This window comes from Buteo buteo, chromosome 5, assembly GCF_964188355.1.
Source record: "Buteo buteo chromosome 5, bButBut1.hap1.1, whole genome shotgun sequence".
NCBI classification, from domain to species: Eukaryota; Metazoa; Chordata; class Aves; order Accipitriformes; family Accipitridae; genus Buteo; species Buteo buteo.
The window spans coordinates 26319426-26346921 of NC_134175.1; the positions used below are offsets into that span (position 1 = coordinate 26319426).

The 27496-nt window shown below is 40.8% G+C and overlaps 1 protein-coding gene across 15 annotated transcripts in view; it reads left to right on the top strand.

The window, feature by feature from the left end:
* Window positions 1-27496, top strand: part of PIKFYVE (phosphoinositide kinase, FYVE-type zinc finger containing) — a 74428-nt gene that overhangs the window by 27249 nt on the left and 19683 nt on the right. For 11 of the 15 annotated variants that reach the window (XR_012650455.1, XR_012650456.1, XR_012650457.1 and 8 more), the window contains 20 exons: window positions 806-953; window positions 1454-1621; window positions 7118-7180; window positions 9247-9376; window positions 9723-9903; window positions 11239-11313; window positions 11955-12062; window positions 13894-14034; window positions 14722-14848; window positions 16003-17189; window positions 18727-18827; window positions 20005-20076; window positions 21709-21880; window positions 23214-23392; window positions 23869-23982; window positions 25278-25386; window positions 25499-25653; window positions 26198-26288; window positions 26655-26715; window positions 27306-27449. Coding sequence is in view for 12 of the 15 variants with exons in the window: in XM_075028294.1 (XP_074884395.1) it covers window positions 806-953; window positions 1454-1621; window positions 7118-7180; window positions 9247-9376; window positions 9723-9903; window positions 11239-11313; window positions 11955-12062; window positions 13894-14034; window positions 14722-14848; window positions 16003-17189; window positions 18727-18827; window positions 20005-20076; window positions 21709-21880; window positions 23214-23392; window positions 23869-23982; window positions 25278-25386; window positions 25499-25653; window positions 26198-26288; window positions 26655-26715; window positions 27306-27449 (3526 nt within the window). In the remaining 3 variants the exon portion in view is untranslated. The remainder of the gene's footprint in view (window positions 1-805; window positions 954-1453; window positions 1622-7117; window positions 7181-9246; window positions 9377-9722; window positions 9904-11238; window positions 11314-11954; window positions 12063-13893; window positions 14035-14721; window positions 14849-16002; window positions 17190-18726; window positions 18828-20004; window positions 20077-21708; window positions 21881-23213; window positions 23393-23868; window positions 23983-25277; window positions 25387-25498; window positions 25654-26197; window positions 26289-26654; window positions 26716-27305; window positions 27450-27496) is intronic. The other 4 variants (XM_075028300.1, XM_075028303.1, XM_075028297.1 and 1 more) reach the window with 3 other exon arrangements.

The window sequence follows — 27496 nt, forward strand, 5'->3', positions numbered from 1 at the left end:
TAGGAAAAGCTTGCCCTTAACTAGCAAGTGCTTGTGGATCCCCATTTGTACTATTTGTAAGGGGCTTTGTTATTCAAGGTTTAAAGCCAATTCTTGTTCTCATCAGCTGAAAGCACTGTCTGATCTCATTTCTCTTGGACAACAGTCAGGAGAAGCAGTGTTGTTGACTCAGTTGCTTTCTGCACTCACTGAAGCCAAAGGAATAATAGTGAGAACTTCCTCTTGAGGTGACTGGAGGCATCAGGATGGCTGATGGAAATTGCCTAAATGCTCTCCAGATTCTCTGGCACTCTAGCCAGGCTTTGTTTTGACACAGTAGCCCCAGCTAGAGCCTGACTTGTGAGTGAAACTTAGAGCTACTTCGGTCAGTCAGGATTGCTCCAGTAACTTAGAATTAGCCTCCGCCAAAAGCTGCATCTACTGGTTTCTGGGCAAAGGATATGGTCATCGCCCACCTTGGCTGGGGTTAGGAAGCATTCAAAACTGCTTAGCTGGATGTGGTGACAGAAAATGTACAGTAGAATAAACTTGTCCTTTAGTGCCACTTAGTCACAACTTGTGTGGAGGTGGGGAGGAGGCAGAGACGTAAGTACGTGGGAAGTGTAAAGAAATACTTGTTTCCTGTCCCAAAGAGTTCCTATTTCATGCCAAGGGGGGTGGCTCTATGACTAACCTGGCTCAGCCCACTGAGAGTACCCTCTGTTTTTTGAAATGTCTGATCTGCTTTTGTAGCAGGCTGCTTTCTAAGGCTGCTTAATATTTCAGTAGAGCTGCACTTTAACACCTTTTCTTCCTTGTCTTCTAGAGCACGGAGTTCTCAGAAACCCCATCTCCAGACAGTGACTCGGTGAACTCTGTAGAGGGGCACTCTGAGCCATCCTGGTTCAAAGACATAAAGTTTGATGACAGTGACACAGAGCAGATTGCTGATGAAGGAGAAGATAACTTAGCCAGTGAGTTTCACCAGAGTCTTGTTCTCCCTCTGCCTTCTCCCCTGTTATCCCCAGTCCTTCAGGACATAGTAGTTTAACCATGTCTTGCTTTATATATGTGTGTGCGCGTGTTTATGTGTGTGCGCATGGGGCTGTAAGGATCTAAGCAAACCATAACCTAGCTAGTCCTCCTGTTTCTTATGATGGATACAGTATTTTGTATTTAGTGGAACTAGTAAAGCTTCATACTTCTAATGGAGGAGAAGCATGTAAATTGCTGCCTTCTGTTTCTCAGGCAGACTTCTGCTTGATTTGGGCCCTATAGTAATGCACTAAAGAATGACCAATATGTCACATGCACACATGAAGAAAAGATTAGAGCTATGAAAATACTGTATTCCTTTAGTATTGCACACTGGTCTTTATGTATTAAAGACAATTTTTCTCCTCTCCGGTACCCTCATGATACCCATTTGAACCCTTCTCCTCCCTGTATCTTCCCCCTTACCCAACACTAAAAGACTCCGCCAGCCCTAGCAAGCGCACTTCAGTCAGCAGCTTCCAGTCCACAATGGACAGTGATTCAGCCGCCTCCATCAGCCTGAACGTGGAGCTGGACAACGTGAACTTCCATATCAAGAAGCACTCCAAGTACCCACATGTGCCCCCTCACCCTGCCGACCAAAAAGGTATGAGGTAGTCACCAGCTGGAGTTGCACATGATGGAGAGCTGGGCCTTAACAATACTGACCTATTCAGACGCTACTTTTGTAGCTGTCTTACAGAGGGGGAAATATGATATTTAGCTGGCACTCGCTTGCAGTTTTGTTATGCTCACCTCTGAGGAGGCTCAGTAGACCTGTTGAAACACCTTCTCTGCAGAGTGTGTAACTTCCCCTGTGACTTTCTCTTTGCAGTTGAAGCAAAGTCTCCTGCCCATACATAATAGGGCAGATCCACATATACAGTTTCTGGCTAACTGGGGTGGAAAAATAATTCACGCATAATCCAGTTTGATATGTGTCTCTATAGTTTGACATTAAACTGAAAAAGCAAGCAAGAAAAAAACCCCAAACGACAAATGAACAAAATAACTTGGAAGAGCTCTGTGCTGACTTCTAATTGTACCTTAATAAGCTTACATTTGACAGAAGAATCTTACTGATGAGCAGTAAGGCCTAACTTAATCCATATATGTAACATTTGTTCAAAAGAGAACATCTACTTAAGCGAAGTAGTTAGAAATCAAATACTCAGTGTCGAAGACTTCTTTTGAAAGTTTTCTTTTCTCCTAAGTAAGTACTAAATTGAAAGACTCTAAATACAAGCATAATCCTTATGGAAAAAATAATGTGCCTGCCTGTTGACAACTGCATTCTCTAAACTGGACAAGGGCTGACTGAAACCAGGGCTTGCCACTGGCTTGGGTCTAGTATATTCTAGTTGCTTTACATGCTGGGTAGCAGTTGATGTCTTTGCTCTGCTTCCTTACCTAAGGTTACATCACATTTGTAGACTTCTGTCTTTGGCTGCTTCTAAGGAGTTTCTTATTCTTAATTATTGTTTCACCCCACCCCTTCAGTATTTCCAACTTTAAAAGATGATCCAGTGTTAAATAATTTGAACTCCTAATGAATTCATCCTCCCATGAAGTCTAATGGATCTCTTCTGTTGTTGTGGATCGGAATGCAAAACTTACCTTATGCTTGCATACAGATTGCATTTTCTGAAACTATGAAATGGTCACTGAAGAGAGTGAGGGAAGAGAACTGGTCACAGCTGACTTTTAAAAGTATTTTAGACTCGGGAGAGACAGTGATGCAAATTAGAGGGTGCATTTATCAGTGCCTATTGTAGTCAAATTTTGTTATTTGCTAAAAATACGTCTAGAAGAAGGGAAATCTAACTGCTTATTTTTTCCCCCAAAGAAAGGAGCAGAACAGGTTTGAAAGTTGAGTTGATGTCAGATGACTCAACAGTAGGGATGGGTCGTCAGCACTACTGACACCAGCTTGTTACTGGTTCCTTTCAACTTGTTTCCAGCTCCTGCCCTAATCAAATGAAAACCTAATGCATCTGCAGAGAAGGAAAGGTGTGAAGAGGGAGAATATATCAATGAATGCTTTCTAGGAAGGAGGGGTGCTGGATTAAGTGAGTGTGAAACAGGCCCAGGTGTGCCACAGTATCCTATGAATTTACAGCTGTAGCAGGTTTATCTTTATCAGTGTGTGTTGGCAGTAAAGCAGGCAGTAGTCAGTTTAGCTCTAGCCAGTGTTAAAGGACTTGTAGAGTAATAGGCCTGGTTTCAGACCTATCTTAGTCTTTATCTCCTTATACAAAAAGCAGTACACGATGAAGGGGAAATGTAAGAAAGCCTACCTCTCTCGGAAACTGTTGACCAAATCAAGGCTTCTCATAGCCAGAACTGAAGCTCTTATGAGAAAGATTTTGATGATGCAGAGCTTAGAGAAGACCAGCAGAAAAGGCAAGTGGTGAGGGGACTGAAAGGAGACTTGTGTCTTTTAATTATATGTGTTGGCAGTACTCTGCTATCCTTGGTGAATCTCTGCTGACTGGTGTTTGTTATCTGTCCTGAAATGTGTGGTCTCTTAACAAGGTTATTCTGTAGGACTGTAATTTGTAGTAGAAAACTGGGAACAATTCCTTTTAAGAGAATGGGTTTCCCTTGAGGGGAAAGTATCAGTAATATGCGCAGAACTGGGATAGGGTGGAGGTGTGAGTCGTTAAAAGGCACTGTGGAGATGTAGGCATTATCCTGCAGGATTTTTTTGAAAAGAAATTTGTATCCTCTGCAAATATGGAGAACTTGCTGTGCATCTTTTTTTGGATTCCTGGCATGAGAGTCTGAAGAGGAAACACCTAACTAGGGAGCAACAAGTTAAAATGAATGACAACAGCTTGAATAGCAAGAGACACTTCTTGGCAATGGGGAGACTGAAATTTTGTAGGTACTTAGATGTTTGCTATTTAAGGCCTTCAGAAACCAGGTGGGACAAAACCCAATACTGCATACTGCAGTGCCTAGAGTAGTGAAATGGATGACTTCTAAAACTTTCTTCTGGAAATATTAAGGTCAGAGTGCAAACACTTTTACCTTGTGTTTCTGATTTATCCTGGCTGTATTCAACAAAAGATGCCATCAAGGATGTTAGAGTACTGCAATGATTAGACAGCCAAGACTAGATAGTTAAGCTTCTATGTAAAATGGGACATGGTTATTTTAAGAACAGAGTACTGCAGTCAATCAGCAACATGGTGCGTTTGCTGCCATCAGGAGTCAGTAACTCCCTATGACTATTATGTACATGTGTATTTGGCTTGATTTCATTGGAATTATCTTTTGTTCTTAGACTGGATGACAGTGACTTAATTTTCTTTGAAATAATGAAGTGAAACTGAAGATCACACCCACTTTTTGAGGCTAGTAACTCAATTTCTTCACAACTGTATAAATTACAGTCCTTGGGGGAGGATTGACAGGACAAAACATCAGTGCTGGATGTGCAGGTCAACTTTGATTTAAGTGGCTAGTGGGTTTCTTCAAATGATTAAAGGATATGCAATTTCCACCAGTCACAGAAGTCAGCTGCTTTGAAGCAATGGAGTGTTCTATTGCTGTGTTCTAGAATGGAGTGGTTTGTATGTAGTCTGAGTCCAATGGCAGGACTTCTTGTGATGTTGTAGGCTGACTAATGTCTGGTGTGTTTCAATGAAATTCTAGTGACTCCAAATTAGCTGGCTTGTAGTATCTTACAAGTGAGTATAGTGACTCATTTATAGTATCATCTTCCTAAAGATAATGGTACTTTATAGTGTGTATCAAAATGGGAAACAAAGTAAGATTGCTTTCTGAATTTAAATTGGGGGATGAGATTGACTTGTTTTAAAGAGATATAGTTATCATTATGGGAAACTTTATTTTCTAAATGTCCTTGCAGCCAGATACCCTTGATCCTGGTAGCAGGTATTTCGGGTAGTTAATTTTTGATGCCTGCATCTAGTTAGGAGGGGGAAAGAGAAGAGGATCTGCGTAACCACGACACAGTTCCTTACCACCATTGCTTGCAAGGAGCCCTTTTGGTGCACCTTCTTTTGAAAAGGTGCACTTCAGTTTTCAGTGGATATCTGTGGATGCATGCATCCTTTTTTGTGTATGTATAGGAAAAGCTGTGGTTGCTAGCCAGTCTGTTTTGATGTTTAACCAGAGCAATCTTGTAAGATGTATAAAATCTGTACCTGCTGGTTTCCATTGGAGATGTGTGAATTTGTGTGCATTGTGGTATTTGCTTGCAATGATGCCCTTGAATATCAGACCTAGGAATTTGTATGTTCTGGGGTGGGTTTTTTTGGTTCTTTCTTTTTGTTGTTTTGTTTTGGTTAAGCTGTTCAGGGGAGCTTGTAAGATAGTCTCTCGATAGCTAACTGCTTGCAGGCAAGGCTACAAAATATGCTACAGGAACCTCCTCCGTCCTCCAACATTCTGTGGAGCATGATGCCTGTAGGGATGATGAAAGGTAAGAAATGTGCGTGTTAGCCACTCTCACTGTCTCAAACTCACACCTGTGAGTGTGGTATCTGTGCAGTCTAGGAAGAGGTATGGTATCTTACCTTGCCAGGAGCTTCCTCTGGGGCAAATTGGAAGCAAAGTTATAGGAGGTGAAGCTGTATGGAAGAGAAGCGTTCCTGATTTGGAGGTGCCACCTGTGTCTTTGTCCAGAGCAAAATTAAGCTTAGGTTTCAGCTGGGGTTAACTCCTGCCTTGGCCATGCCAGTCAGGGATATGTGTCAGACCTAATTTGAGTGTGTTCACAGTAAGAGCTGCTGCCCTGAGGCTGTTGCAAGGCGGAGAGAGATGGAGGTGCTAGTATACATGCTCATGTGTAGTTACAGCATGACATGACTTTCTCTAGGTAGTTTGTAGAGCTGTGGGTGAATGAATGCTGAGGGTGAGGCAGCTTTAATCAAGCAGTAGGTTGCTTATAATGCTAAACTCTTCATCTAAGCAAGAGATGAAAAGAATCTGCAAATAACCATCAAGCTGCAAGGAAGGCTTGCAACTTCTCTTTGGTACACTGATCATCTATTGAGTACCTGTTTGCAAACTGGGCAACTGCAGACAAGCTCAGATTTTTAAACTGGTGGCATGTAAGGGGTCTCTTGAGTGCTGCTGTTCAGAGACTTGTGATTGCTTGTGTCCTGTCAGCTTTCTGTTGCTTTCTGTTGGTGTCTGAAAGCTGCCTGGCTTTGCATTCTGTTTGTGGCAGTAGGTCTGGACCATTCTCAGGAAAGGTGATAAAGGGTTAGCTTTGGACTTCAGATCATCATGCTATATAAGCAATTGGGCTATTGTTCTTGTTTTCCCGCTGTAGAATCCCTTTTTGTAGAAGCAGGGAACCAACTAAAGGCACAACAAGCTAATGGCCTCTGGAGAAAACAAGCTTTTTGTAGCCAGCCAGCCTGCATGAAAGATCAAGATCTAGCAAGCTAAACAAGTGTGGTAGATGGAGCTTCATCCTATTTCCCATATGTAAAGTGAGATATAACTCTTGGTTTCCTTTGTTGCTGGGAGTCCACCTCTCTCAGCATGGATTCCTTAAAACACTTTAAACTGTTTTAGACTTTAGAATTCTAGCTCTTGAAACACAGGCTGTCTTTTGTTTCCTTCACTGTGTAAGATAATTCTTATGGCTGGGGTCGCTCTCTCAGTCTAAGGTACTTCATTGGATTGTGAGAGCAAAATAGCTTCTGAAGCTGCATTTTTAGACCAGAGTGAGGAGGCCATTCCCTGTCTGGACACTCCCATGGTGTCTACTCACAACTTAGCACCTTTGTATTCAGATCTAGAAAAGTTGGTGTGGGTCAATTGGAAAAGCAAACTCTTAACTCCTAGTTCAGTCTTTTCTCCTGTCTACTTTGTTTGTTTTGTTTCTTCACAGTAATAAGTACTATTTTCTTGTCATCTTAAACTTTTTGATAGAACAAGAATGAGAGGATATTCTTGTCTTGACTACTCATCAAGCTGTTGCTAAATTGGTGACTAAACACTTAGATGAGTAATGCTGCTTCTTCTGGTGTGGGCGTGTACATTGTAATTATATGGGTGCACCAATGTAACCTGTCATTTTATTTTTCTCCGCCTATCTCCCTCTTCTTTCTTATTTCAGAGTACTTGAATCCTGAAAACGGAGGGCAGCAGATGTTCTCTATAAGTGATGCTTTTATTAAAGGTAAGGAGAAACTTCAAATGTTGCTGTTGTGCAGTTTTAATATAATGATGAAAACTCCTCAATATTTCTTTAATAGAGCATTGACTCTTTAGAAACATTTACTTGACAGTAAATCTGAACTTATTTGTGGCAAAACTGATATATAAACTATACTCTAACTTTTTGGAATGTACTTTCAAGCTTAGATTTTTTTCACTTCTCAGATTTCTTCATTCAAAAGCACTCAAAGAAAAGCTTTTACTTTTTTTTAAAATAAGTGTAACTGGCAAGTCTGTTCAACTTCCCTACCCACAAACTTATGTAACAGACGTGGATTTTAACTTTCTGTGCAAGCAAATGACGGTGTGATATGATTAATTGCACTGCTTCTACAGAGTAGCTTAAAGCTTCATCTTTTAAATCTTTCTGAGTTTCTTGTTGTCACCACCACTACTACTTCTGAAATGAAAGGCCATTAGACACAGTTATGAGTTTTAAAACCCATGTACCTTCCAGTATTGTGGTCAGGTGCACTTGCGGGCTTTTTTTTCTCCCAGTTAATGCTATTGATTTTGGTGAGCTTGTAAGAGGAGGAAATAAGGGGAGACCCCAATGTCTGTGCAGCCAGAAAAATAAAGTCTTTGATTAAATTGATGCTTCGTTTTTAACTGAGCTTTTGCAGGAGAAAGAAAAGGGAAGAAACCAATGTAACTTGTGTTATTCTTCTACACAGCTAATTTTGGGTATAGAGCATCTGGAAGAAGTTAACTGTTGTTTTTAAAGAGTCTTTTTTTCAATAGTCCTGCTCAGATTACTATTGTAAAAGGATTTTGTGGGTGTATCATGCACTCTGAGGAGTTTTAAGCTTGAACTCTGAAGGCTTACATACTTGCTGATGAAAATTGATATGCTACTAGCATAAATGACTTACAGTCAACCATTATGAGAATGGGGAAGTTTGTAACTTCCCTCTGTAATATTATAATACCTGTGTGGGAAATAACCTAGTAACTCTTTCAAAGCACAGTAAACTGTGTTGAAATAACCTCTAATCTTGGTACTGCAAAACAGAGAACAGTTCTAAGGAGTTACTACACAATATAGTGATTGAAAGCAGCAGGCCCCCTCCAAGTGAGGACTGTCTTATACTGTCGAAACATGTTTTCTGTTTCCAAAACCAGAAATGGCTGTAGTTCATGCTGACAAGTAGGATTTAAAAAACTGTATTCAGTGGATACAGCCTTCATTGGCATCCTGTTTATTATAGCAGAGAGGTACCTGTGTGTATATGATGGATAGGTGGATGGAGGTGAGTGAGAAGATGTGCTGAGATCTTTTGAAAAGATTGTGCCACTTTCTTGACAGAAGATCCTTGAGAATTTTGTAGTATTAAATACTGTGATATAGGCTATGAACCAGCCTGCTGACAGATCCCTTTGCCCCAGAGCAACAAAGAGGTGGTGTGTGGGATCAGGGCTGCAAGTCACATAAAGGTTCAAAAGTCTGACATATGAATTGGTAGCATAGCATTTCTTTAAAATACATTTGGGAGATGTGCTAAACAAGGTCTTTGGGAAGATATTTTTGGTACTTGTGCTGCAGCCTGAATGAAGTAACTAGATCTTTTAATGCCACTTAGACACAGATGTCTTCAAAGCAGCAGCTTTTTGTGGATCAAATTAGTGCCTTTGACCAATGTTCTAAGTCTAAAAGGCCTTATGATTATGTATTATGAATAGACACGATATTTGGAATTTGCTGCTTATTTATGGGCAAAACTAGGATATAAGATTTTTTTTTTTCTTGCCTTAACAAAGTTGGTAACAATTCAATTCCAGAAGAGAAAACAGTCTGCTCTATACTAGCAGTACAAGAATTTTAGTAGCTCACTTTCCTTTGTACACTCACCACTGTTATACCTAATACTGTTTGCTGCATCATGTTACCATGACATCTAGCTCAAATTCAGTATTTCAAGAGGCTTAGACTTATGTCTTGGTAAACTGTTTCATCCTCAAAGTAGCCTTTCAGAAAGACAGGCATTCAACTGTGACCTTGTATTAACAAGGTTTGTTTGTCTCTTGCAGAGTCATTATTCAACAGGAGGGTGGAGGAGAAGTCCAAAGAACTCTTTTTCACACCCCTAGGCTGGCACCACAGCAATCTGGATCTGCTGAGAGAAGAGAATGGGGAGAAACAGGCCATGGAAAGGCTGCTGTAAGAAATATGTAGAAAAAGGAATTTGCATATCTTGAGTAACAATTCTTGAAGCCCTTGTATTCCACCAACTTTCAGTGGGACTTGATCTACAGTGGACAATACAAGGAACTAATTTGCATTAAGAAAACAGCATTTTTACAGTATACTTTGATTGCTTTTTTCCCTGTGATTTTTATAGATTGAAGTACAAGACCAGTGTTGACTGTAGAATGTTCTAGGCAGCTGTTCCTTCAGAGGACTTCCTGCACTGTAATGTCAAGAAATTTATTTGACATGTGACTTCAACTAATCACTGCTCTGTATTTTTCTCAAGAGACATCTATTTGTTTTGCCTTTTTCACAGGTCTGCTAATCACAACCACATGATGGCACTGCTTCAGCAGCTTCTATACAATGAGTCCCTGTCACTGTCCTGGAGGGATATCATTGTACCTGTGGTCTGCCAGGTAGTTCAAACTGTACGGCCTGATGTCAAGAACAGAGATGATGACATGGATATCCGCCAGTTTGTCCACATCAAAAAAGTAAGTTTCAAACAGTGGATCTAGGGAAACAAAAGGTTGCAGCTGTTGGCAGCATCCTTTGTTTGAAGAGTCCCCTTCCCACTGCCCTTAGCATGTTCATTGGTGTAATTGGCCAACATGGCCTTTGGGTAAGGTGGGGTTCTAGGAAAAGTTACACATGCAACTTCTGAAAGGTGCTTTAATGCCCTGGAGCTGACCTCTTCTTTCAGGCTGTAGGCTGCAGAAGGTAGCAAAAAGCAACACCTCTGTAATGACTTGCTTCCTTTTTTTGGTTTCAGCTTGTTTTGTGCTTGGATTGGAGATGTACTGAATGCTGGATAAGTAGCTTGCAGGACTCTGTGTAGCAATCTATTGCCCTATAACTATCCATTATGGAGGACTGAACTCCTCCCATGCCAAGTACAATGACTTTCTTCAAGAGGAAAGCATAATTGTTATGAGATGGTACATCCAGTTCTGCCAGATGGCCCAGTGTTGACATTGTTGAACTGTAAGGCTGGAGTTGTGGCATGCAGAGCTTCTTCTGAGAGGCTGATGTGAAACTTAACATCCAAGGAGCTAGTGTGACTGAGGATCAAAGGCTTGGGCCTATTTTTCTTTGGCAAAATTCACCTCAGGAGGCCTGTTTTGTTTGGAAGCCATGTAAGATACGAGGAGAGCCCTATGGTTCTGGTGGTAGCTCTGTGGCATCTCTTCAGGCAGCATCAGTTGTTGCTGCCTCTCCTGAAACTCCAGTTCAAAGAGCAGATGTTCAGAGGTGAAAACTCTTCGTAGCTGTCTGCTGTTTTCACGTGCTGATAACAGAAATGTCCTCTGAAACAAGTTATTCAGAAACGTGTTTCATGTTGTTTTACTCCTGTGATTGGTTGTGACTGTAGGCACACCAGTGAAGTGTTTGTGTTCAAATAGTAGGTGGAGGTTTGTTTGGTTTTATCTTTTTTTTTCTCCCCCCCCCCCCCCTTCTGTTTCCGTTCCTTACAACTTGTTTGTTGTTAGTGGAAGTGTCATGTGCAAAGGTATATGCTCCCCATGACCCATAGAAGTTAGGTTTCCTTATCTTCCAGAGTGTACTTGGTTTAACAAATATGCATCTGTTGGGAGGGGTGTAGAGATCCTGGAACTTATTATTTGTTTTCATGTTGTCCTTAAGTTTGCCAGACTTTAAAGGGAAAGAGTTGTGTGTTCAGCATGACTGTATGTGATCTTTCATTTGATAATTGAGGACGTAGCTGAAGCTTGCACATCAGCTACAACAGGTATTCCATATATTAGGTTTACTGCATTAGAAGTTATGGGAGTGTATGACAGTTCTAAAAACGTTCTTTGTTTTATTAGATCCCTGGTGGAAAGAAATTTGACTCCATGGTGGTGAATGGATTTGTTTGCACTAAGAATGTTGCACATAAAAAGGTAATACAGGCTTGATTAATCAAGTGCTGGCTGTAGTGTATGCTGAGGAAACAAGTGTGCTGTGACTTCCATTTTGTGTTGTGAAGCTTCTCTCACCGTTCAGGAAGTTTGTGAACTTTTCCTAGTTTGAGAACCTAAACAAGAATGTCTTTTTAAAGCATTTCTTTTCCAAGCTGTTTTCTTTTAGCCCAGAGATTCTAGGGGTGGAAGCTTTCCTCATGCATGTATCAAACATCCTTTCTACCCCTACCACCCCAGAAGGCATCTAATAATTACCCCAAGTTTTAGTCAGAAAAAGGCATTTGTGGTTCTGACTTATGATAATACAATGAAGTGAGCTTTTAAATAAGGCAGGAGGTCAAGATAGAAGTGATCTGAATGGAGGCTGCAAAGTGTATCAAGACTTCGGGGTGACTGTGGAAACCTCTAGCATTGCACTCTTACTAGACAGTAGCTGTGAAATTCTAACAGGTGTAACATCTTCATGAGATGGAAGAATGTGTAGTTGGGTCTGCAGGGGGGCATAGCTGAAACACTATTGTGGGGGAATCAATCATGGGAAGTCTGTCTTTTTTTTTTCTTGTGTATGTTTTCCCTTCCAGGTGTTTGTGTTTTTGTTTTGACTGTTGTGTCTTTCTTAGATGAACTCTTGCTTAAAAAATCCCAAAATTCTTCTGTTGAAGTGCTCTATTGAGTACCTCTATAGAGAAGAAACAAAGTTTACCTGCATAGACCCTATAGTACTTCAGGTGAGAGCATGCTTTTGTTCTTGGTTTAAATTGCTTCAGGTCTAGTGAATCAAACAAAATTATGATCAGTGCACATCTCATTTTTTTTTTTTTGGTGTGTAAGGTGGAGTTGAGTGAGTGGGATTGCATAAGAAAGAGAAAAATTTCCTCTTCTACAGCTAGCTAAGACCACTGCTGCACTAAATACAGTACAAACTTGTAGTCTTGTGCTGAGGGTTTTTGTCATCCAGTTACATGTACTGAGAGCGATCTTATGATCCTCATAATTAAATGCAGGATTTTAGAAAATAAGTTTTGGGTTTAATGATACACTGTATAAGGAACATATGGTTCAGAAGGTCAGAACTAGAGATGGCTTAGGTGCATGAAGAAATAGTAGAAAAGTTAGTGTAGGTGAGGGTTAGCTTACACCCATGTTATTTCTTGTCAGGCTTGAAAAAATGGGACAACCTAATGAAGTGACAAACTACAAAATGTCACTTTGGAACAGGTGCCCTGCCCCTGTGAGCAGGGAGGTGCCTTAAGTATGAAAACACTGAAATGGATAGACTTTTTCTTCAACACACTGCATTCCTGTCTGAGAATCAGTCTTCATGTGTTTGCCAGGATACTTGTAACAAGGATATTTGGTGCCCTACTGAGCTTGGGCCATAATGTTTGTTTCTGTATTTGACAATTTCCTTAGCATGCATTTAAGACCATTTCTGTTTGGTAATTAATAAACAGGATTACAGGTATGAAAGCTTTAGCAATAAAACTTGTCTCTGCCTAGTGAGTTGGTTTTCTAGTAAAAGCTTAAACTGAGACCTGTAATTTGTTTGAATGGGATAGAAGTATCTACTACACTTTCTAAATATTGGTCTCTGATTATTTCACTGTCTGCTTCAGAAAATGATCATAAGTATTTGTGTATCTGCATTAAAGTCCTATTGGACAGAAAATACTACAGAAAGACTAGTTCAATTGAAAAGGCTGCCATTTAGCAAAAGCTTTATCTTCACTACACTAACATGAATGTTAGTTCATTCTCTCTGAGGAGCTGGCGAACTGCTTTTGTGGTATCTTTCTCTTGCACAGAACTTTTCAAACCTGACTGGTGTGAGCTGCAATAACGCAATTGAGAATACCTGGCTTGGGAAGCTGTATCCTCCCTCTAGCAGTGTAGGTCTTTAGTTCTGATAGGATTGCAGCCCTGCTTTGTCTTTCTTTGCATGGTAATAAAAGTGTGGGGAGGATAGTGAGATGGAGCCAATTAGAAGAGCAATTTTGCAGTGCACAGCATTTGGAATCCCACTCCAGAAGAACTGTCCCCAAGTACAGATTTAGGGACTGAGGCTCTGTGTACAGACTTGTAGAGGCATAGAGCACTGGTATACTCTTCATGAATGGAAGTGTCTCAGAGTGCCAGCACTCAACATTAGCATGTATCTGAAGAAGGTGGAGAACATAATATTGCAAACAGCTTTGGTTTAGAATTCTCTAGTTCTAGCACCTTTCAAACATAAAGCCTTTTTCCATGTAAAGTTATAAGGTGCCTGTATAAATGTTTGGATTCTGCTGCAGGTATCTTACTTCAGACTGTCATTGGACTATATCCTCATGTGCAATTAGTGCATATAACAAATTACTGATAAAATGGGTGTTGTGCTGTGGGGGTGGGGAAATGTGCATGATGGCGCTTTCTGGATAGGTGGTTTCCCTGTTTTATAGGAAAGGTCAGTACATAAATGGGAGAGAAAGTAATATTAAGTATTTAAGTGTTTTGTTGTTTTTTTTTTTTTTTAAGATGGGTTTGCAGTAGTTAACTGCTATACTTTGTTCCTGTGTGCAGGAAAGGGAGTTCCTGAAGAACTATGTACAGCGGATAGTTGATGTCAGGCCTAATTTGGTCCTTGTTGAGAAGACCGTGTCCCGAATTGCCCAGGACATGCTCTTAGAGCATGGTATCACTCTGGTCATCAATGTCAAGCCGGTGAGCATTTCTTGTCAGAGTCAGACTGGGCCTTGTGGTGGATCTCTGTAACTTCTTGTAGCAAGCTCCCTGGAGAAAGCAGAGAGTTGTCTTATTTTCTCCTCTAACCAAACTTGGGCTCTTTTTTTAATAGTACTTCTCTTCCAAGAAGGCAAGACAGGCAAACCTAGAGTAACTTTACCTCAGCTCTTCACAGCTACTCTTCTGTGTTCTTGCTTAGTAGGTCCTTGTCCCCTGGTTTGGTTCTAGTTAACTCTTGACTCCTATTTGTAGCAGATCCTGTGTGGGTCCTCAGTGATCCCTAGAGAGCCTCTCTGTCCCTGTGAGGCAGGGTACAGACAGCCAAACAGAGAGTGGCTTTGCGAGTTGGCTGAGCTCCTGATAGCCAGCACTCTGCTGATTGCACTGTACCTCCTGGAACTTTTTTCACTTCAACAGATCCAGATATCCCAGGGAAGGGCAAAATCTTACCTCTCACTGGAAATATTTACCCAACTGCTTTTTTAAGTTTCTTGTATGTTGTGGGTGACTGGGTTTAACCCAGAGTTCGCATCTCAGTGAGAGGTTTCCTGGATCACACTGGCATTTTTTGTTGTTGTTGTTGTTTTGGGTTTTTTTAAGAGCAAACTAAGGATGCTAGTTTCCTCTTTACACTGTAGATTCTTACTGTTTTTTCCGTTTTTACAGCAAGTCTTAGACCGGGTAAGTCGAATGACCCAGGGAGACTTAGTGATGTCAATGGATCAACTGTTGACCAAACCGCGTTTGGGAACCTGTCATAAATTTTATATGCAAGTTTTTCAGTTGCCTAATGGTGAGTAAAGCTTGATGTGTCTTAGCTTGTGTGTGTGAAAGGATAAATGCTTTATTCCTCTTATCTAGATCTGAACTGTTGGGTGTCTTGTGTGATCAAGTATTATTCTTCCTACTAATCTTTCTTTACTTCTGTTACATCTCAGAACTACAGCGAACTGACTGCAGACACAAAGGCATGATCTTAATAAGATGAGACACACTAGATTTTAATTAGGCTGGCTGCTTCCTTCCAAACTGTTTTTTCTCTTCCCACCACCTTGGACTTTGTCTAGTCCAAATTTCTGTTCAAAACAGGAGGGATTAATTTCAATGCAGGATCAGATTTCTCAGGGCTTCATCAGCCAACTGTTGAAAATATTGCAGAATGGAGATTTTGTAGCCTGTCTGGGCACCTGTTCTGTTGCTTAACCATCCTCAGCATAAAGAATTTCTCTACATAGAAACAGAGAATCATAGAACAGCCCTGATTGGAAGGGACCTTGAAAGATCATCTCGTCCAACCCTAACATATCCAATCAAAATTTGCCTTGTTGCAATTTGTGCACACTGCCCATTGTCCAGTCATTGTGCAGTGCACCTTTGAGAAATCTGGTTCCTTTTTCTCTGTAACCCCCTTTAGGCACGGGAAGTCTTCTCAGGAAGAAGGAAAAATTGCTGCTTGACAGGTTACCAGTGGTACTGGCACACATAGATGCTGTTGATGCAAATCTTTGTGGAGATGCAGTCTTTGCATCTCTTCCCCTTCCACTTCCCCATGCCCTCTTCCAGCCTTTAAATTGCACTCAATCTTGTACACTTTTGACTTGTAAGGATGAGCAAATGTGCCTGGGAGGATAGTGGTTCTTTTGCTTCACTGCTGCAGAGTCTACATGGTCTTGGAATACACTGTTTAGGCCAGTGTGTTCCATGTGGCCTTCACTTGGACTTTATGATGACTTGTTTTACAAAACAGGAGAAGTTTTATAGCAAATGCTTGTTTTGCTTGCAAAAATAAGTTATTTCAGTACAGTGATGTGAATTTCTGCAGCTGGATCGTGCTACCAATGTTACTTGCTCTTAGTTGCTGTTACAGTCTCTTCAGTGTGTGAGATACCTAAGAGCAGATTAATTGTAGTTGTCATCCTAACTCCTATGGTTTTCTTTTTCTTATAGATCAGACAAAAACCCTGATGTTCTTTGAAGGGTGTCCCCAGCACCTGGGTTGCACCATCAAGCTGTGTGGTGCTGCAGAGTATGAGCTGGCCCGTGTGAAGGAGATCCTGATCTTCATGGTCTGTGTGGCTTATCACTCCCAGCTGGAAATATCTTTCCTTATGGATGAGTTTGCCATGCCCCCTACTCTGACCAAAAACACCTCCTTTCACTCCCTTATTGAGGAGCCAGGAGATGAAAATGAACAACAGAACCTCTTCAATGGTGAGGATTTCAGCACAGCAGTCAGAGACATTGAACTATCCTCTGAAAAGCTGCCTGTAATCTCTGAGTCGGTGTCCTCTGATGAGGTCAGCTTGCTTGAACAAAGAGGTTTATTTGAGAGAGGTGACCAAGAGAACAGTCAGCTGGAAGTGGCATCCTCAAAACATCAAGAGCACCACAAAGTGGAGTCACCGTTTCCAGTATTCAACTCTGTACCTCCTGGAATACCCGAAACATCCCTGCTGCCCCTCCATGGTATGGACCAGCACTTGGTCACTCTGGATAGCCAAACATTAGAGCCTCTTCAACAGGTGGATGATCTACAGGACTCCAAGAGTCAGATGAGAGTCTTTAGAGACCCTCTCCAGGATGATACTGGTTTATATGTCACAGAAGAGGTAACTTCTTCTGAGGATCGTCTCAAGACTTACTCTGCAGCATTTAAGCAGGAGTTGAAAGATGTCATTCTCTGTATTTCTCCTGTAATGACGTTCCGTGAACCATTTCTTTTGACTGAAAAAGGCATGAGGTGCCCTGCCCGGGAATACTTCCCTGAGCAAGTTTACTGGTCTCCTCTCCTCAATAAGGAATACAAGGAGTTGGAGAGCAGAAGGAAGAGACAATTATTGCGGGATCTCTCTGGACTACAAGGGATGAATGGGAGTATCCAAGCCAAGGCTATCCAAATCTTACCTTCTCATGAGTTGGTTAATACTAGAATAGCAGAACACCTAGGTGATAGCCAGAGCTTAGCCAGAATGCTGGCTGACTATAGAGCCAGAGGAGGGAGGATACTACAAAAAAGCACTGATCCCTTTGCCCAAAGTAAGGATGTGTGTAGTGTCCCTACTGGAAAAACTGGGTGCAGAATTGAAGAGGATGAGAAGGGACTGGCTCAGAGCGAATCCTCATGGTCTCATAAGGTAAGATTCAAAGCTATGTTACTGAAAACCCAGGTTACATCAGATACAGAAGGTGTAGTGTCTCATATTAAATGTTAAATCAAAGTTGTTGTGGTTTGGGTTTTTTTTGTTTGTCTTGTTTTGGTTTTTTTGGGGGGGGTGTGTGTGTTTTTATTTTGGTTGGGGTTTGGGTTTTGTGGGTTTTTTTGTTGGTTTTTTTTGTTGGTTTTTTTTTGTTTGGTTTTTTGGTTTTTGACTGGGTCAAAACTGCATTTTAGATTGCAGTGCTCTGGGCACTTAAACAAGTCAGTATAATAAGGCACTATGTGGATATAAGAAAGCAGAACACAAGACTGACTGCAAAATTTTCCTGAGAAGGGAAGAGGTTGTGAGACTACTTTCCGAGAAATGCACAAAATCAGCTAAGGATCAGTATATTTACGTTGCCTGTGCAGCTCAGGTGTACATGACTGATTTCTGAAAATGAATACATGAAGGGGGAGTAAGCTTAAAGAAGTTCCTGAAGCTGGGCTTTCTTGCTGCTTGTATTGGTGATTTCTAAAAGCATAGTATTTTCATCTTCAGAGGGTGTAATGTCATGGAAACAGCAGTAGGCTGTAATTACATTGAAGTATTTGTTTGTAAAATTTGGGTGATCTGAAGAAATGTGAGAATCTCATAATTGAGAGAGGGAGTCTTCTTTGAAATCTCCAAACAAGGCAGTATGTGCTTGTAATCAAAATACTTAGTTTTGGGCAACTGCCATGAAAGCAACTAACTTGTATCTGAGGAGAAGGATCTTGTAACTTTCTTGAACTGGAAGCTGTTCAGGAAAAAAGTCTGTGAATGAGAGCAGCAGAACTGATCTCTTGAAATAGTCAAACGTTTTGGTCCCTGAGCCAATCAGCCCCCCAGTTCATGAGCAGAAGTCACCTTTCAATTGGTACTTAAATGTAAATTTGTGTAGCTTCACAGGCCATAATCTTATGAACTGTAAGAGCAGCCTTTGCTCTGGATCAGACTGTTTGATGCTGTTTTAAATTTATTCAGTGATCAATGAAAAGTAGTTGGGAACTTCATAGTTCTGTGGAGTGTGGAAGGGGAAACAGCTTCGTTCCAGCAGCAGTGTGGTAAATCTCTTCACAGAGGACAAAGTTGGAAGTATTTCTATAGCCTGAATGAGTAACTGAGGTGTATATAATTGGCAGAGTTTTGCCTCCAAGGTGTCCTGAACTGTACAGTGCTTTGGAGACTCTGGATGTTCGTCTTGGGGCTTTTGTTCTTTTATGTTTCTCTTAGCTTCCTTTCCACAGAAACACAGGTGTGTGCATTGGTTTCATTATGCATATTTCTTATGCTGTTCTAAAACTGGCAGTTAGCAATTATACATAGTACAAGTCTACCTGAAGCTCAGAGATAATATAAGGTTAATCTGTACAAAAGGAACGAGCAGACATTTGTCTGTAAATAAAACTACTAGAACAGAATTTCATCATCAAGAGTTGTGTGTGGGTGGAGGTGTCTGTAACCAGTAAATGAGTTGTTTTCTTTCTACCAGGTGGATTGCCTGAGTCCAGTAAACCATCAGAGGCTCTGTGTTCTCTTCAGTAGCTCTTCTGCTCAGTCCAGCAATGCTCCAAGTGCCTGTGTTAGCCCCTGGTATGAAAACTACTCCTCTACACCTTGTATAGTTGCTATCTTTTTTCCTAAGTCAAGATCAGTGCTCACCTCATAGTGATATTTATTTGAGGACTCCTTGGTAGATAGTGGCTGTCCTGTAACAGGAACCGTTACCAAAAGAATTTTGTCTTGCCTGGTCAGGTGGATCCAGAGCAGTATCCCATAGCCTTTGTAATCCCCAAGGTGTGAATGAGAAAGCCCAGCCTGAAATTGAATACTTTAGTTGGTCTTTTCACTGCAGGGTGTGCAGTATGTGTGGGGAGGACACTGCATGCAGTCTTGTAGGGAAGAGTTAGTGTATATAAACACAGAAGAATGTCCAAGCCCAAAAATAAGCCTTGAGAGAATCTCAGAATACTACTAGATTATATTATCTGAGAGTGGCATTTGAATATATTGCTATCTTTATTATAGTCAGTAGTGTTAAGAGCTTTAACTGTATTTCCAGCTTAGGGGGCTGTAATTTGTTAATTGTATGCAATTTATGACACGCTTCTAGCTCTACTAAACAGGACAGGTCTTGGTGTTTCATCATCTAGCTCAGGTGAAAATATAGAGATGGGTCTCTTACAGGGAACGGTCTAGAGTTCCTGTAAAAGTTTAGGAATGAACCAAAGAAGGTGGTGATAAGCTCACTAAACAGCAGCAATAAAAGGATGTAAATTACTGATATTAGAGATGTCTGAATTGTGACACTTAAACTGATACTTACACATTTTAAGTGGCTTGGTCACCTCAGGTGCTGAGAAAACATAAGTTGCTATTAAATCTTCTAGAAGGATAAGGTTTTCTTAAGGCTTTTTCCATCTTCTGGATGTACCTTTTTTGTAACTTTAAATGTTAGTGTTTGAGGCTTCAAGCTGTCTAGACTTCTGTGCCTAGATATTCTTGAACATGATCTTCAACAGTGCAGTTGAATTGTATTCAACTTTTAAATGTCAAGTTTAAAGTTGTTCTAGTAGGACTCTGATCTCATTATTAGCAAACTTGACAGCAGGGATCTAGGAAGGGTAGTCAAGAGAAAAAAAAAAGCTTTTAAAGGTATACAGGGCTGAAGAACAAGCCAGCAGTGGGTGCTGATCTGTGCACCTAAAGGTCATTGCACAGCTAACAGTGGCAATATCCACACTCTAAAGCTTTTATTTCTCTGCTTTAGGATTGTGACCATGGAGTTCTATGGGAAAAATGACCTGACTCTAGGGATTTTTCTGGAGCGCTACTGTTTCAGGTGAGGAGGAACTTATTCTAAATCTCATTCTAAACAAAACAAAAGGTGTTGATAGCTCTGTGAAGTTGACCTGCTGCCCTCTTCATAGACTCTACTTCCTGTGCACTTAGGAAGATAGCATGCAAGTCTGCAGAGCCAGTTGTGTCCTAGTAAAGCTTACCACTTAAATCTGTTGTTCCCTTTGCTTTATTATCATGCTGTAGTGAAACAGGAACTGGATTTAAGAATCCACTTACTCATGCTCACTTCTTACAAGCAAATACATCCACTGCTTTCCCATGTCAGCACTATCCCTCTTATTTCCTTTAATGAGGAAGTGAAACAGATTAGGAAACAAGGCTTACAAGTTCATAAAGACAAATGTGTTCACTTAGCACTTTCTCAGAGCGATTAGGGCTGTAAGGCCCTAGTTAAGAGTCTGAGCATGTATTCCAAATGGCTGTTTTTCAAGACGAACAACTGTATGATTACAATTTTCTGAGGTTCCTATTTGAACTTTCATACAAATTCTGGAAAAAACCCCTACTCCTTCAGCGTTATCTGAACATCTCAGAGTAAGACTTTGTCATATCTGCAAGGTGGCTAATGTAAATGGTCCAGAACACTTTTAACCCTGGCAAAGTACTGTGTAATTTATTTCATCTGACAGGTGCAAGTTGTTATTTCAGTAATAACCAGAACTGCCAGAATCCCATATAGAGTCTCAGCAGGCTGTGAAGCTGGATAGAGTAGCCTGTGGCTCTGCAAAAGACAATATTACTCTGTTTTCTCCATTGGCCACTTGCAGGAGCAAAATGTTCTTTATGTTCAGCCCTCTCTGGAGGAACAAGTATTTCTCCTTGTGCTGATCAATGAGGAGGAGGAGGTTAGCTGCCCACTTTTAAGTTCTTGTTTCCCTCTGCTGAGTATAGTGTGTGCTAAAGTGAATGCTTCTCAATCTCCATAGTTTCAGTAATTAAAATTTTTTTTTTTCAATATGAGCAAGGAGGATCTGGGCTTTTATAGGCTCTTCCTGTTTTTGAAGAATTCCCTCTTTCACTTTGGTACCTAAACAATTCAGCTTTTATTTTTCTGTTGTCAGTCTTTCTTCCCTGACTTAAAAGAAACCCATCCAAGGAAAGGTCATGGGTTTTTTTCTGTTCAAAGAGGTTATATGGCACTATTTTGCTCACCTCTTCCTTCAGGAGCTGAAACATGACCGTCTTGAAAGCTCTTTGGCACATCTTTGTCCTCAGTAGCCTTTGCTCTGGTACGCTGTTCAAGTGGTCTTCTAATTTGGTGCGAAGTACTTCCAGGTGCTTGGTCAATGTTTTGTGGACTATATAGTATGTAGTCCAACAAGAATAAGTTGGTAGAAAGTAATTCATTGTAAAAAGATTGTGATAGCAACCAGTATCCAGTCACTGCTTTTGGGACCTATACAGCCATTGCTGGCAAGGGAACTTCCCTACATGCTATTTCTAAATGAGTACAATTCAATCTGCAGAAACAGCCTTCACTAAAGGCTTAGGAAACTTGTACAGTAAAGATAAGTACTACTATGATACTAAAAGTCATATTAGATACGTTGAACCAGTTCTTCAGCAGTTCCTAGCGTATGATCATTCATAAGTGTTTCCATTTCTCTCTAAGGCCTTCCTACCAATGCCCCAGCATGTTCTGTGAAACGCCGATGGTGCACCACATTCGTCGCTTTGTTCATGGGCAAGGCTGTGTGCAAATTGTGTTAAAGGAGCTGGACTCCCCGGTCCCTGGGTACCAGCACACCATTCTTACTTACTCTTGGTGTAGACTGTGCAAACAGGTAAGGCTGTGGACTTGAGAATAATTGCTATTACAATTTAGTATTCCTGTTGTGACTGCATCCCTAGAGTTATGGCTAACCTAGCACAAAACCTGTTACTGATACAGATGTTCTTGTGTATCTACAAATTCCTTTCGTAGAACTGGGGCTGTTGAGGGTGAAACATATTGTGTGAGGTAGTCCTGTTGGAAAGTGTCAAACCTGGCTCTGAGAGGATAGGTTTAAGTGGAGTTGATATATTGCAGGAAACTGATTTTTGACACATGGGAAAAAATTGAGTTGCCCTCTAAGAGGTGAAGAGTATGGTCCCTTCCCTGCACTGAATTAGTATGAGCATTAAAAGAATGTATGTATGGGGAAGGGCAGATGCTGAAACCTACTGGCTCAGTAATTGGCTAAAACCGCTTGGTATTCTTTCATCTGCTATGGACTGGATAGTCTGCATTGTATCAATGTGATGTCTAGACTTCCTTTAGTAGTCATTAGAAAGTAAGTAAAATCTTCATTAGAGGAATGATAAATTGCTTTAAAAAAACACAAGATAGTAAGATTGTGTATTATCTGAGGCTTGTTCTGTAATTTAGTTAAGAAAACATTACCAACTGGATACTCGTCTCTAGCCAAACATTGTAAAACTAAGAGCCTTCAAAGAGATGAGAATAAAACTTAATTAAAAAAAGATTCATGCAGTGCCTGAAATGCAAAACATCTATTACCCATGTGGATGACTCAATTCACCTACTTATGCTGGCTTAAACATGGGTGTTGGATTTAAAGATACCTGGAGGAAGTCAATGTAATTGCAGAAGGCAAGCCTGATGTTGCTGTGTATACACCTGTTCTATAACCTTTTATTTCTGTGTGCTCATATAAACACTAATATGTTTGTGGCTATTAAGTATGTTTAAAGCAGTGACTACTCTAAGCTTGCAAGCACTGCTGAGGCTGAAATACACTGCAGAGCAATACCAATGTATTTGTAGCTGAAGAATCACCAGGGAAAAAGTATATGACAAAACCTCTGCAGCTGACTGGGTTGCTGGAAGTTGTCTCTATGCAGAGAAATAGCATCCCAGGTACAAGCTTCTGTCAAGGATATGTTTGCACTCACCCAGCTTAGCACCTGTCATCATGAACTACCAGTTGTTGTTTATCCAATTTATTGTAACTATGTGTTGGCCTTAGCTTTGCATAAATGCAGTCTTTATTGTTTAGTATGTTTCAGGGTCATGGGTGCTTCTGGTACTAGAAATGCTAGATTGCTGTCTAGGTTAGCCTGTCCTTAATCTTGGTTGAAGGATGAAATTAGGACACTTGGCTTTCAATTTTTCAGGTGACACCGGTTGTTCCCCTTTCCAATGATTCTTGGTCTATGTCTTTCGCAAAATACCTTGAGCTGAGATTCTATGGGCACCAGTACACTCGAAGGGCTAATGCGGAGCCTTGTGGTCATTCCATTCACCATGACTATCACCAGTATTTTTCCTATAATCAGATGGTGGCATCTTTCAGGTGAGATCCATGCTAAAAACTTCCTTCTCTCTAGTACTATGTGAAGTATATAGCTCTAGTAGGATTCATCAGGTCTGTCTTTCACTTTGAGTACAGCATGGGATAGCATAGCTGCACTATAACCACAAGTGCAGGATTGTGTGCTGGCTTGCAGAGGATATTGTGGGTGCCATCACTGTCCTGGATGGGGCGGGCAGTGTTCCTAAGAATGGCTGGCTCCAGTTCATGATACAGAAGAGAAACACTTTTCCCTGTCTAATCTCAAACTTTCAGAGTTTTGTTTTGGAACATGATCTGTGGTTGTACTTTTTGCCTAGGAGATAAATGGACAAGGTGTTATTGCTACTAAAAGTAACTAAAGCCCTGGACGCATTGACAGTGCCCCTTTTCATATAAGGGCCACAAACCACAATATGGTGTAGAATTACTACTTTGTGGGGAGAGTCTTGTTAATAGCTGTCATATTGCCTTCTCAGCTACTCTCCAATCCGGCTGCTTGAAGTGTGTCTCCCACTCCCTAAGATCTACATCAAACGGCAGGCTCCATCAAAGGTTACTATTTTGCAGGATCTCAAGGATTTCTCTCAAAAGTAAGCTTTGTTTTTAATGCCTTCCTCAGCTTATTTGTATTTTGGACTTCTGTTAGCAGAACAGAAAACCATTTTTGCTACTATAGATAAGACTTGCTAAATATTCTATATTTAATAGAAAAGTAATGGTTTTAAGCACATTTATGTGTGCAGGTACTCCTAAGGGAGGGTGGTATTGAAATCTTCTGTATTACCTTTATGTGCTCTGTCTGTACTAATCTCTCACCTTTTCATCTGGTGGCAATTCAGCCTAAATATAGCCAGTAGAAACTAAGATTCTTCTCTTCTCCATCCCTGAATGTTGCCCTGATATTTGAGTGATATAGCATGTTTCTGAATGACGTTGCCACTGAAACGTTGACCATCAGCTGGTATCTGAAATGTCACCTCTTCTTACAAAATGCCTTCTCAAGTACAGCTAAAGTATTTCTAATTCCTCCCTCTAATACTAAAAATGGAACAGAGGAGGTGATCCTAGAAGGCTTAATCTGAAAACTGCAGGTAACACTGTACCCTTGCCCTAACATTCTGTTTTGGAAGATCTGATCAAGTTTAAATCCTGCTTTCAGCATGGAAAAACTGCAAAGGCATTGCTCAAATCTATTGTCGGAACTGTTTTCATTATATTGGTCATGTGGCTACTAAGCTTTCTGGTGTGTAAAAGACATTGCCTTTGTTAGCTATTGAATATGATAACAGCAGACAGTCTGGTACCTTCTTGTTGTCTAAGGTAAACTACTGTAAGCCTAGACACCTTCTAAATGTAGGAACAAAAAAAAGGGAGACAGGCATGATGTAAACTGTATTAAATCCAGCCTGACTGCTGTTCTGCCTGGTGGCTGGGTTACTGTATGGCTGAAACCTCTGTGACTACCTGACTTCAGAACCTGTGGAGCTTTGTTTTGAGCTGAAATAGTTACTCATTCTGTTTCTGAGCCCTTCTGGTGGAGGTGTAGTTTGCAGCCCCAGATTCTTCCTTGTCACATACGACACAACTGTTTCCCTCTGCTAGTAATGTGTTTGTGACCTTTGTATTGCTCTCTGACAACTTCCGCTGCTAAGAATGAGTTGTGAAGAGGAATGTCAGTGTGTGTAATTTCTAGATTTCTGCTATACTAATTAAGTTTTTCCAACTTCCCTGTAAATCCAGTGGGACAGCCTACTGTACAGAACACTGGCATATATTGTCTTTTGTATTCTTAAATGCTAACCTTGAACACAGTCATTCTTTCATTAAAGAATGTTGAAGATGTTCCAAGTAGTCACAGCTTAACTGTTTGCATCCCTATCAACAGGGTGTCACAAGTGTATCTTGCTGTTGATGATCGCCTTGCTTCTCTGAAAACAGATACTTTCAGCAAAACAAGAGAAGAGAAGATGGAAGACCTCTTTGCCCAAAAGGAGGTAATGGACCATTTCTGCATTGGCAGACCATAGGCTGCAAAGTGTGTGGGGAAGCCACTTAGATCTAGTGTCATCTCTGGTCACAGAACACTGACAGTTTTTCTTCTGGCAGATGGAAGAGGGGGAGTTTCGAAACTGGACTGAGAAAATCCAAGCAAGGCTGCTTTCATCATCATTAGACACACCTCAACAGCTGCAATCTGTTTTTGAGTCTCTGATAGCTAAAAAGCAAGGACTTTGTGAGATGCTACAAGCCTGGAATAATAGGTAAGAGGGCTTGTGTTGGAATCATGAGAAACACTGATACTGTGTTGGTTATAGAAGGGAAGAGGTTCTTTTGTGCTTTCTCTCCCTGTAGTGCAGTTGCTATATAGAGTGTGTTATGACAGCTTGTGCTGAATGTCCTCTACCGGTTAAGACCACAGAGCTGGTTGATTGGAATGGAAAATCATCTGAGGCCAGATAATAAAAGTATTGTGTTGTAAAGCACAACTTGCATCTGAGAGGAGTAAGTGTCATCTGAATAAAGGTGGAAGACAAGGGAAGAGGGGAGCATGGGAAAGCAATTAATTGGGTGAAATTATCTCAGAGGTGCAGAAAATGTTCTGGTTTTGACCATTTGAAATATAGCTTTGGTACATGTTGGCAACCATCTGAATTTGCAGTAAAGACTAGTGAAGGCATGCTTGGCTGCATTCTAGTATGGAGAAACTTCATAACTTGTGCCTTTCACAGTTAATACCTGTAACCTATCTTCTGATTAATTTGGGGGGTTTTGTGTGTTTTTTTATTTGTTTGTTTTGTTTTGAAGATTGCAGGATCTCTTCCAACAAGAGAAAGGGAGAAAACGTCCATCAGTACCACCCAGCCCTGGGAGACTGAGGCAAGGTGAAGAAAGCAAGGTACAAGTAGTAGGCTAGAAGCTACTTAAACTTTTTTTTTTTTCCTGGGGCAACACAATAGTCTTAAGACTGGCTTTGGTTCACTTAGTAAACTTGTTTTACTGCATCATGTAGTTTTCAGCTGCAGAAGCTTGAATTGCATGTTAGTATATGTATCTTTTCCTAAAGACGTGAACCAAGAGCCATATTACACAGAAGATGACTAAGTATGAATAGGATTTGATGCTTCCTGTGGTGGTTGTGTAGTGTTAATACTGATAGCAGAGCTGCAGTCATTGTCAGGCATATGCCTAGATAGGAAGGAGGGGAAGAGATACAGTTATAAAGAGCTTGGCATCAACATTGGTATTTTGTTACTCTGCCTAGATCAGTAGCATGGATGCTTCCCCCCGCAATGCTTCTCCAGCACTGCAAAATGGAGAAAAAGGTCTGTTGTTTGTTTGTTTATTTCTTTTTCTTAAGCAACCAAAAGAAGCTTGCTGTTACCGTTTGCCTGACATAACATGGGAGCCTTTGTCAAATTTGATAATTTAGAGAAACAGTGAATCCCCATTGTGTCAGATGGGAATAAGCCAATTTATAGCTTGCTATTATAAAAAGCAGTCTGCTTCTTGTATGAAGCTGAATTACTAATGATACTAAACTGGCCAGCAAGGGTTTTCCTTTGAAATTGAGTTTAAAAGCTTTCAGAGGCTTTCTAAATAACTGAATAAGTACATGGAATTTGGGAAATGCCTCTCACCTTTTCTGTGAAGTGGTTGTGTGTGCTGAGACCTCATATCTGTGAGGCATACTGAAGATTGTGTGAACTGAAGGTAGTGGGTATAACTGTATGCATTTTCTGGAGGTTATGTGCTACATTGATCAGCTTGCCCATTTCTTTTCTCTGGGTGGCCTTACCTGCTTTCTAAGCAAAAACTTCTTGAAAGTAGACACTGGTGTTAGCTTGGCCTGGGAGCAAGCAATATCTCTTCTGACAGCCATGTAAAATGCTTTCTTCTGTCCTTGTACTCTCAGAGGATCGTTTCCTGACCACTTTATCAAGTCAGAGCTCCACAGGCTCCACTCATCTTCAGCTGCCCACACCTCCAGAGGTTGTATCGGAACATATGACTGGTGCCAACACACTGTCTGAACAGGATACAACAAGCAGCTCAGAAGGTATAGTTCAGCTGTGGTCTTGTGTTCTGTCTCTTGCTTCTCTGTGG